Raw genomic sequence first — 12,093 nt, 5'->3', positions numbered from 1 at the left:
AAAGGACTACAATAATTGCATGGAAAATAAATTGGCAATACATCCTTCATTTTTGCTGTTTTATCATGATTTTGATGTATGTGATGTAGTGCCATTAAAAACAAAATGCTCCTCCAAAAAGCTGTTTATCAAACAATTGTAACGTCTTTTACCAAACTGTATTTTATTGCGGGCGGATGCAGATTTGCTTCGTCATCTTTTCTCTTTATGTTTCACCTTCTCCCTGTGTTAGTCAGGACACCGCGCTGATATGTGTGTACCATCTCTGGGAAGGTGGCCAATCAGCTTGCAGTGCGAGCCGGACTCTGACGTAGACCCGCCCCAGCCTCGAGCGTGCACTTCCTCGTCATTGTTCCCGTTACTACGGTGACTGTTGAGCACCGTCACCGGTTGGCGGAGCCGCTATGACGTAACGGCGATATCGGGAATTCCTCTCCCTGTAGGGCTCCGTGTGACGGCGCAGCGGAGCCTCAGACACGGCTGGGAGGAAGCAGCACGTACGGCATCCACGTGAGGCGTCAAGTTTCATGTTTGAATGTGTCCTGCCCGTGTTTTCATTTGAGCACCGGTCTGCTGCGAGAGGAGATGTGTCTGTGCGGTTGTGGAGAGAGAAGTTTATGATAGAAGTTAGAGAAAGAGACAACATGGTCAGCTGCATCTTCATCTGCATTTCCTGCTCATAAACAGATCTGTACTGCTACTAAGGTGACCCGGGCAAGGCCGACTGAATGTAAGTGTGAATGACAACTCAGCTGAAACCAATGATTTTACACTGATGGGAAACTTGAACCGATCATGATTGAGTAAATTACTCAGGTAATTAGGCAGTATGTCTTGCTATAGTTTGAAAACTTGGGCGAAAGGTTGCTTTGCTGTCACTTAAAGTGTAGCCTTTTGAAAAACCATTTTAGAAACAGAAATGAGAAATTAAGGGATATAAAATAGTCTTGTTTTCGGTGACCTTTTTTGTTTACTGAGGCCGTATTGATGAAATCTTTATCTTGAATCTTTGGAATCACTGATGTGGAAAGTTTGGGAAACGAAACATTTGTTAAGTTGATATTATCTCTTAGTCAATAAATAAGCACAGTTTGTATTATCGTTTGTACGTTCAGTGAGTTCAAGTGAGTTCATCAAATAAGTCATTTAAATGTGTTAAAGGTCAGCTAAAATTAATTTGATGTAATCCATGTCATTTAAGAGAAAGAGGGTTTTTTTAGCTTCACAGGGAATTCAGGCAGTTGAGGCTCAATCAAGGACCGAGCCACATGGTTTTCTTACTGTGGCAGAGTTTATTGATTAGGATAACCACAAAACTGTGGATTAAAGAACTTTGTTTTACCTTTTTTTTTAATACTGGAATCCTGTGGAAGTTCATTCCTCTTCAAGTGGACGTACACAAGTTAATCCAAGGCTTCATTTGAGCTCCAACCCACCACAACATTTATATCTGACATTTACTGCAGTTTACCTTCACTGTCATGGGCCACTTCTTGGTGCACCTTAACTGTACTTATTAACTTTCTCTGCACTAAATTCTAGTTTTGCTCTCTCATGTATTTGACTTGTATCACTTTGTATATACGTTTTTTTGTCACAGATTTGCCTGATAGTTCTGAAACCTATTTGATACAAATAGTTTGAAATAAATGAAATGGATTTATGAAAATAGATAGATAAAACACGGTATTTCAGTGAAACTTAACATGAGAATGATTCATATTAAAGGGAAGTTACTGGTGTATTGTCAAATTTCTGATACAAGTAACATACAATATATAGAAAAAAAAGAAAAGTGAAAAACAAAAACACACAAGGAGAATCAATTGGAGCAAGCCAAACCGGACCAGCAAGTTCTTGACTGCATTGAATAATGCGCAGTCTCTCCTTTAGGCTCTGAAAAGTTCACAGCCATATGACTAACTTCACATGATAAAGACACTGGGGCTGCACTGAGGTCTGCACTGAGGGCTGCAGAAGGAAACACAAAACACCTTTTATGCTTTTTCTCAACCCCAGCGCATGGTTCCCATCATGCTTTTACACAGTGACTATTTGTTGCTGTATATTTCTCAGCAGAACTTATCAGTTTCTGTTATGTGACTCTGTTTGTGCTCCTACTTGACTGTGTGTATTCAATCCCTTCATTGACTACATTCTCTGCACAGTCAATCTGCACCGCACACAGAGTCTGGCTGACCTTGTCACGGGGCTTTGCCATAGAAGGGATCAGTGACAGTGTACGGACACACTGGCAGCTCAGATGTCTGCTCCCGAGCTCCTGGGGCTGCTGGCAGGTCGTCTTTAAATAGATAAGCACTTTAGTTGTATGCCAGAGAGGGGCCTTGACCTCTGAACAAGGTGATTTCTCAAGTCTATCTGCGTCTCAGAGGGTGATTCAGCAAAACACTGCTGCTCTCTAATAGTTCTCTGAGTTAAAGGGAGACCGAACAGGAAGATTACTGTGTTTCATTCTTTCTTTTTCCCACTGAGAATTTAGTTAAAATGTCAGCTCGCAACTGTTTTTCTTGAAAGGGAAAAAAAATCTTGAAGCATCTCAGAAAAAACAGACTGTACAGTATCTCACAGCGTTTCAGCAGATAGGTGAAACTGTGCGACAATGTTTCATGTTTTCAGTAGCACCTGAATGATAAATCAATGAGTCAATTGACAGAGAAATAATATTCAACCATTCTAATTAGAGAATAATCATTTAAATCATTTGTCCAAGTAAAAAGTGGGAAAAATGCATTGGTTTTCTTGTTTCTTTCTTTCTTGTTTCTTGGTTAAACAAAACAAGCAATTTTTTCCATTATTTTGTAGAGTTGTGAATAGGATACCAGTATAGGAAATGTCTCTAACACTGCCTAAAATAGCGAGTATGTGAGTATGCACACCAATACTATACCAAGTAATTTATTAATGAACTTCAAAGATGTTTTACACCCATATAAAATACCAAAACACCAGTTTTCATGGAAATCAATTTTTCTTTGCCCCCCCAGGCAAGTTGAGACAACAAAATCCAAATGTAAAGTTTGTACACAAACACAGTTAATGTTTCCTGGGGAACCTTAAACAGTCTTAAAAGGCATTAAATTTCCTCAAGGAATTGATACTTTTATGACAACATCATTTCTTTGTTTTTTAGGTGTTCCACACTAGAAGGTTTGAAATGACCTCACTTTTTAACTTGGAAAAAAATCTTGTCTCTAACCCAAAGAAATTGATGTCAGTTTATTTTTCTTTTTGGTTATTGAAAATTGGTCGTAAATTTAATTCAGAGTGGCATTAAATAATAATTAAAAAGTCTGAAAACTAACTTGCCTGAAGCTGTAGGGACCTTGGCTTTGCAGGTTATACTCACCTCAACCTGTCAAGAATGCTGTTGAAATATGAAGCCTTTTCTCTTGTGTTTTTAGAGGTATGTGTTTTTGTGGACACACAAGGAATTTTTAAAATGTTATATTTTGTGAAGGAAGTTTGGCATAATAATTTGCACCAGGAGCAGGATGGGAAATTAACTCAAAATGAATCTCATTGCCTCGCATATTTTGAGTTATCCAATTTAAAGTAATTTGGCAATGAAGAGATTTGTATGAGTATTTGATGACTTGGGAATGAGAATGGGCTAGAGTGGCACACTGCACCTTTAAATCATAACATCACAGTATATTTTCTGATTAAGGAGTGATGGTTGGATTTTTGTTTTGATAATAGCAGATTACCATATTTGTTTTTGTGTTCTGATGATAATTTAAGCTTATCTTTTGAATACTTCTTATTAAGCTTGTGTAACCTTGCACTAAAAAAAGTCTCCTTTAGTGCACAGTGAGTTCATGTGGTTAGCAGGAATGAGGCTAGAGGAAGGGACCGCAAGGATTGTCTGCATTACTTGGAGAAAGGGAGCCAAAAGCACATATGGTATCACTTTAAGACTTGTTTTTTAGTGTGAACAAAGACATTACATACTAACAGTCTTTAAATGTAAATAGCCAAACATATTTTAAGAGATCTGTTGGGCATCATTTCATCCAAAACAAAAAGAGAATTACATTGCTGCTGCACTTAACATGTATTTTTCAGGATTTCATGTTGTTGTCTATGTTGTAACATTCATGATAATTGCTCTTGGAATATCAAGCGGTGTATCAGAGAATAGCTAAAACATTCTGCAGTTGTGTCAGAATCGTCATTCATTGCAGACCATCTAACTGTGACTAAATTTGCAGCGAAGACAGAAGCCCAAATCTCCACAATTCTCCTCCCACAATGGGAAATGGCTCATTTTACCTGTGTACAGTGTGCAGAGCTGGATGCATTTCTGCCCGCTGCTAAGTTACAGCTGTATTGTTGTTTTGGATTAGCTTTGTGTCCGATGCTGCTGTATTGTGCATGGCCGAGGCTTATAAATTGCCATTGCTTGACTGCTTTGGCCCATTAGGAGGTCTCAGTGTAGCTGTTATTTGTAAAGCAAGCTGAGCTTAAAGTCTTTATCATTTACATGAGGACAACCTCAAGTCACTGTAGAGAGGGATTGACTATTTATTTGGCGGATATTTCTTCAGTCTGACTCCTCCATGCTTTTGTCAGCAGAGTAAACAAAGCATGGTTAGGATGCTGAAATGCTCCCAGCCAGTGACAGCATTTTTATTAGCAGCAGCAGCAGCACAGCTTGATAATTCCAGGCTATCACAACATCTGAAGCCCCTCTCTGTATGCTCCAGTTTTTCTTGTCTTTTTGTTTATGCCCTCCACATTTTTAATCTCTGTCCCCTGTAGGTCAAGCTGTGCCATTTGGGATAAGATTGACGTGTTAAAAACTAGAGTGACATCTCTTTTCTTGTGCCACTCTCAGACGCCTTTCACAAGTATTTAAAGCTTCGATTAGTCAATAATGGAAATTATTATTTGCAACCTTAGATTGATAACAATGTTTCGATCCTGCTTGAATCTTTATCAGGTAAAAAACCTGACCAAGCAGGATCAAACGTTGAAGAGCATATCTGATATCTGCAAAAAAGTTGATATAGTGCATCCCACATTCGGTAGTTTATAATGTTTACGTGCATTATTTTTAGATGTTGAATCAGGACAAAAACCTAACGAGGATCCAAGCAGGATGGAAACATTGTCTTAAATAAATATGGGTTGTATAGAGTAAGTGTGCAGGTGTTACCTTTTTGCCTCATGTACGCTGTTTTTTGATAGCCTTGCACCTACGTGATGTGCATATAATGTGTTTTTGTGGACACACAAGGAATTTTTAAAATGTTATATTTTGTGAAGGAAGTTTGGCATAATAATTTGCACCAGGAGCAGGATGGGAAATTAACTCAAAATGAATCTCATTGCCTCGCAAATAGTGACCCTGTTGAGTGTGTGACTAAAAACTCATGGTGTCTTTAGATGAGAGAGGCTGTCAGACTTCAGCATTTAAAGTCCTTTCAAAGACTTCTATTGAACTACAGGCAAAATGTCAGCAATTTGGCAATATTTTACACTGAAAAGTCCCACCAGTAAACAGGCAACGTTTACAGTATGCAAGGCTTTAGTTTCAAGTGTTGTTAGTTACAACACCTGCAATCGTATAAAGCATTTGAAAATGCATCATGTGAATGAGTTCACCAGAGCTAAAGAGAAAAGGGTTAGTATTTATTTATTTTTTATGCAGTGGGATCAGATTGGTATTTGGTTTCTGCTGATATACAAGCTTATATATAGGAGTCAGTACTAGGAAGAAAAACATGATATTAGAACATTTCTCATACTTTCTGACAATTTATAGCCCAAATTGATAAATGATTAATCAAGACAATACTGGTTAGGTTAAGGAATAATGAAAATAATTGTTAGTTGCCGCCTTAGTTTAGTCTTTAGTCAGATTTCAGATCTCTTTCAGAAGCTGCTGACACTTATAATACAATTAGACAAGTACTAGCTAAGAGGTTTTTATTTGCAGGGACACTTTCAAGTATTAACGGGTGAATACTTGTAGTTGTATATTTGCAAGCTGTGGTCACACATCTAAAATATATTTGTGATTAATGTATTTTTTCTTTTCTCTCCGCAGACGGTCCGCCATGTTCTCCGACGCCCTAGAAGCAGCCGGGAGGGTAGAGGGCCTTCCACTGTCCTCCCCGCAGCCACTACCAGAGCTAACTGAAGATGAGGGAGAGGCATCGGTGGAGAGGGGACCAAAGAGACGCGGACGCTACCGGAAAAGCCTGCAGCTTTTAAAGCCCTTCAGGATAACACACAAGTAAACAAAATTCTATTTAAGTTCATGACTGTCTGACAGCGGGCCAGATAAAGGCCGACATTAAGACATCCAGGCGCATCTAAGGCTGGCACACTGACAGATAGATACCCATTTATAGATGCACACGGACACAAAATGCATTTGTGTTTGTTGCTTGATGTGCCGACTGTTACGGAGTAGCAGGAGGCCATGATAAGGGAAGGGCACTTATCCCCCAGCAACAGACAGCCCCATGTTTGAACATACGCCGACTGATAAACTGCCCCTGAACTTTATTTTTTTTCGCTGCTCTTTCAGATTTTTGTGAAGAGCATGCAAATTACTGTTCAAACACTGCAGGCATGATTCACCTTTCATTGACTCTGGCGAGCAAAGTCGCCTCTTCTCTTTCAGCCGCCGACGTGGGCCCTCTCCCCCAAACATAGCACCTCTGTGTATCCCTGCACTTTTAAACATCTCACCCATTTCCACGTCTCCTCCTCTATTCCAGGCACCAGCACCCAGTCGATAACGCCGGCCTCTTCTCATTTATGACTCTACACTGGCTCTCCCCGCTGGCACTGAAGGCCTACAAGGCGTCCAGCTTATCTATAGATGATGTGTGGGGACTGTCTTGCCATGAAGCCTCTGAGATCAACTGCCAAAGGTGAGGTAACTGTGTGAGGTTCGCCTGATGAAAGCGTCTTGTGGTGTTCAAACGACTCTTTGATGCTGATGGGTTTGTCCAAGTGACGTTATTTGTGAGTTGTCAAATTTCGAATCCAAGCAGACACATACAACCTAATATCGAACAAAAAAGGGCTGTTGTTTTTTTTTTTACACACAATAAGAAATTTGTTGGGGGTGAAATTCTGCATAAATGTTATTATGGCTACAAGAATCTGTGTCAGGGATACTCAGCTTGCTTTGCTTGGGGGCCACTTTTGCAAAATGGTAGGAGGTCAGGGGGCAGTTGCAGCAGCCCTGTACATGTTTCAAGGATTTTAGGATCTTTCTTGGTTTTTTGGACATTTCAAGGATTTTAGGATCTTTCTTGGTTTTTTGGACATTTCTAGGCACTTTAGGACATTGCAAGGACTGTAGGATGTTTCTTAGTTTTTAAGGACTTATCTAGGACTTTAGGACATTTCTTGGATTTTAGGATGTTTGTAGGATTTTAGGATGTTTGTAGGATTTTAGGATGTTTCTAGGATTTCAGGCCATCAAGAGCTTAGCTGGAAATCTGTTGGGAGTTGTGGGGGATCCACCACTGGCATTTTTGTTGATTAACAAGCCCTATTTTGATGCTCTTTTATGCACTCTGGAACCTTATATATACTTAAAGTACAGAAACAATTCCCACTGTGAATCACTTTATTTTTATTGTGAATTAGATAATGATTGGTTTCCACCCAGCACTCTACCGAGGGCCAGATTTGGCCCGCAGGCCATAAGTTGGGTATCACTGATCAATGTCATTATGTGCTCACTGAAAAAAATGTCAGTCAAGTGTTACTTAAGTCTGGTGTTACTTTCTTCACCAGCAAAATGACTATTTGTATTTCAGTTATCCCCCGAGTTATCTTGGATTCACAAAGAAAACTTTTTTTCACGAATGCCTCCATGGTGAGCAAAGTTTTCAAAAACATTCTTGAACATTCTTCATAAATCAGTGTCTTAGCAGACAACATCTAAAAACAGCAAAACTATATCAAAACATCTGTTTACAAACTCTCAGACAACTCATGCAGTATAATCAAAGTCTCATGTATCCTGTCATATTCTCAGTACTTTCCAAACATATGCATTTTCTCTAACATAACAATACTTAACACAACCACCTACATGCGTGCAAGTGTGAAGGAGTACTGCTTGAGCAGAGTTCAAAGGCTGGGACTTGCTCAGGCACATTACTCAGCAGTGTATGAGACTGTTGAAGTTTATTTCTAGGCTTGTCAGTCCCATGTACAGTGCCCTGCTGAAGTAAAGCTCAATTGCACAGCAACATAGCAACTGAAAATAATCTTAAACAAGTGCACTATTTGTTGTAAGGTTTGCTGAAAAAGTGTGCTGCTATTTTAGGAGTCTGTTTTTTTTAAAAAAGCATATATTTGTGACAGTTTTTTAAAGATTATGTCCAGTGGGCATTAGGCACTCCAGACAGGCTGGTGAAGGTGAAACAAACTGAGAGACAGACTATAGTAAAGTAGGTTTGGGCCTTTCATATGATTTGTTCTATAGCTTCATTCTTTTTGTGCAGGGCAAACAGAAGACTGCACAAGGCCTCTTCATTATATACTCAGGCACCTTGCTATCAACAAGTACTCAAGAGTGTGTCTGTTTGTCGGTTAGTTTGTGCAAAGGTTTATTAAACTTGATGCAGTGCATCTCGTCAAAACGGGGTCTCAAGGTTAGCTTATAATAAAGGACCTGGTTTAGATAGTGTACAGGGATAAAAGTGCAATTAATGGCACTGACAGCCTTTTGAAAGCTCAGAGTATTGAGTTTGTGGAGCAGTCTATCAGAGGTGGTGATCATCTTTACACATTACATCAGAGAGGTACTTTTAATGGATTTTTAAATTTAATACTTTGGTGTATCCTGGCTTTAATGAGGAAATAGATTTCAGATTCGTTTTGTGACATAGTCCTTTTATTGTTGTTGGTGTTTGAGGTCATTTTATTGTCATGTTTTTATGGTCAGGGCATGGCCACACATGAGCAAATGCACGTGGGAGACCATCACCTGCAGAGGTGATATCCATGCAGACAGAAATTAAGCTTGCTAGTTAATATTAGCTAACTTGCTAATAAATAACATAATATATTGTTTTTGCTTCTATTTCTTACATTTCATGCCAGTCTCCGGATTCACTGGCAGCAGGCAGCATCTATCATGTGGAGCAGTTTGATCGTTAGCATGTTTAACCAATCAATATTCTAATTTCAATTCAATTCAATTCACATAATGCTTTGCTGTTGGTTGGGGCTCAGACTTCAACGGTCACCAAAGCTGAACTCCACCAAATGTGAAGATGCAATTTTTTTCACTCCTTCGCTGGCATTGAATGGAAGTGAACAGGAGATGAAAATTCAGTGGTAATTTCACTCATGTGTGACCATATCCTTATGGATATGATTAATTCATCATTAACTTAACATTATAGTTATTAACTTTTTTTCCAGATAGCCTGCTTGCGGTATATTAACTGTATGATTCGCTGCTGTAATTTAGCCTCATGACTTCTAGTTGTCTACATAAGGAATTACAACTTTCCTCTCTGTTTGAGTCATTTTTCCTTTTGTGCCACAGTGTGGGTGAAACCTGGTTTGTGTTCTTCTTTTAACTTTGATTGCCCTGAACAAATCAAAGCATTTAAACTATGCCTCCTTGGCTGGATGCTAGTTTGCCTGAAGTGAGCTTGATGACTTCACTTTTTCCTATAGTTGCTAGGGGTGGGAATCACGAGAGGCCCCACAATACAATATTACCATGATACTTGGTACAGTGCTATCATTATTTTAAGTGTTATTTAATTTGCCGAGTCTTGCTATAAAGTATATTTTGGGGACATTTCTCCCCAGATTTCCTGCAAAGTGAGTGCTGGACTTTCATGCTGCTCTTTGCAGCTGCCAACATGCAGGAAGACTGCACCGTAAGGTGTAGAAGTGGTGAATTTACAGCTCACAGCAAGTTAGTGCGTCTTTGGCTTTTGTTGATATCTAGTGTTGGCAAAAAATGTTGCATTGTTTACTATATGACACGGATGCCGGTGTCACTCTGAATATCTCACAGAGTCACATCATATGTCCTCAAAGGAAACTATATCAACATGTTTTTTATCCATTAAGATAAAGTTTTCAGTCTCTTTCTCTCGATTTTTTTTTTCTAGAGCAAAATATATCTAGTGAAAGGCAATTTATTTTATTATTCTAGTAGGTTAAAAAAATGTACTTTTATTTTTGCAATATTCATAGTTTATCATTTTTTAAATAATTGATACTTGGCACGAATGTACGGATACAATATTGCCATGCAAAGTACTGGGATACTATAATGTATCCACTTTTTTTTCACATGCCTCTAATAGTTAACCAGTTTAAATTCAAGAAAAACCTTGCTTTTATCTGCAGTTTATTACCTAACAACTGTAAGCACCGAGTATTTTCTCTTTTTGCATAAATGCAGTCTACTAATTTGCAATTTTGCAAATAATGAAAATACTAATTAATGTGTAATGAAACTGGGACTTTTTGGGCCCCTGGGAAGTTGCTTGCTTTGCCTGGCCGGTGATCATCCCTGGTGGAAAAGCATTGCTGTGCCGTTCACAATAGTGGAAGATTTCATGTGCCTGCTAGTTTTTGGTTAAATACTGAAGCATAGTCGAAATGGTGCAATAATCCTGTAATCATGTTTTGTAATGATACAAAGAATGATCTGTTCAAGGTCAAACAGTCATGTTTTTGTTTTTAAACACCTAGTGGAGCTTTTTGTGTTAAGGTGAACTGATCTATGTCACGCTGCTTCGCTCTTACACTGTAGGGATTGTGTTTCTTTTCTTGAATAAATATTGAGTAACCATCTTATCTTTGCTTGCCCTACATGTGAGCAGGTTCAAATTTGCATTCTCAGTACCAGTTTGTCCCTCCCTGCCATGCAAACAACTGTGCAGGATTGTTTGTTTACTCTGTGCAGTTAATTGATGAACATCCAGCCTTTCTTTAGCAACACAGGAACAGTGTGCTGTGCTGGGTGGCGGCTATGAATAGCAGGGATTAGAGATTACAGTGAGAGTTAGTGTGCGACTTGGGTGGTTATGTCATTAACTCCTCTACCTGCGACGCACTGTGTCTTCCTGTCACATTCATTAGCTGTCATTGACTGGAGCCAGGCTGGGGCAGACCATGAGATAGCAGTCTCTATTTGCCTGCCAAACCCCAGCCTGAGAAATGCCCTGTAGTAGAGCGCTAATGCTGTGAATGAACAATAAAGTCCCACAATGAGCTTATTAGGGGGCATTTAGCATTTGCTGCTCACTGAAAAGAAAACCAATGCTTCTCTCATTGCTCACATGCTGTCGAGTCATGGTGACTTTGCAATATGACTATTTTAGGAAGTTCACTCCTGTATCTGGTGACAACTGTGTGGATTGTAAACGACCAGTTCTTTAAAAGGCTCTGGCTCACGTCCTGGAGGCTCAGTGCTGCTGCTGTTATGTGTGCTAAAGAGCACATGAAAGGGAAGCAGCACAAGAGCACAAAGCCATCACATTGGCACGGGCGGGCGTCGGTGTGCACGAGCGCTGCAGAGTCGCTGGAGACGGGAGGTCTTTATTTTGCGTTTACATAGTAGGAACAGTTACGCAACCCCTCCCGATGCAAAGCAGAGATGATGAGGGGGGGGGGATGGGAAAAGCACCCTGGGAGAGTTGACACTTGTTGGTGCTCAGTGAGGTGCGAACCTTGAACGCGATGTCCCGGCCAATACACTCTTGAAACATCAGCTTCGCCTGCCATCTGGCAAACTGAGATGATGGGAACATTTCAGCCATGTTTAAAAGCAAATCATTCCCTCTTTGGATCTCACACGGTTGCTTGAGTGCTCTCATTTCTATTTGTGTGTGAGAACAGCACACAGTTAAAGATCTGCTGACGCATTGTGGAATTTTTAGGCTATGAAATTATGTTAATGATGGTGATGCAAATTATAAATACAGATGACTTTGGATATATAGTGTATATACTTTTTTAGTGTAAAAACTTTTGTTTATGCCCACATTTTTTGCATGTTTAAGTGAGTTTTAAGACTTTTTTTATGCACTCAATAGATATATTTCTTTCAACTTTTAATCT

At 39.5% G+C, this 12,093-nt stretch overlaps 1 protein-coding gene across 1 annotated transcript in view; it reads left to right on the top strand.

The window, feature by feature from the left end:
* The first annotated feature begins 493 nt into the window (after window positions 1–493).
* Window positions 494–12,093, top strand: part of wu:fb13g09 (multidrug resistance-associated protein 5) — a 42,532-nt gene continuing 30,932 nt past the window's right edge. The window contains exons 1-3 of the mRNA XM_042493039.1: window positions 494–730; window positions 6,074–6,262; window positions 6,753–6,908. Of these exons, the coding sequence (XP_042348973.1) occupies window positions 6,084–6,262; window positions 6,753–6,908 (335 nt within the window). The 5' untranslated portion in view covers window positions 494–730; window positions 6,074–6,083. The remainder of the gene's footprint in view (window positions 731–6,073; window positions 6,263–6,752; window positions 6,909–12,093) is intronic.

The sequence above is a fragment of the Plectropomus leopardus genome, chromosome 9, assembly GCF_008729295.1.
Source record: "Plectropomus leopardus isolate mb chromosome 9, YSFRI_Pleo_2.0, whole genome shotgun sequence".
Lineage (NCBI taxonomy): Eukaryota > Metazoa > Chordata > Actinopteri > Perciformes > Serranidae > Plectropomus > Plectropomus leopardus.
Note: the sequence above shows the minus strand (reverse complement) of the source record. Positions and strands in the feature narration are given on the sequence as shown.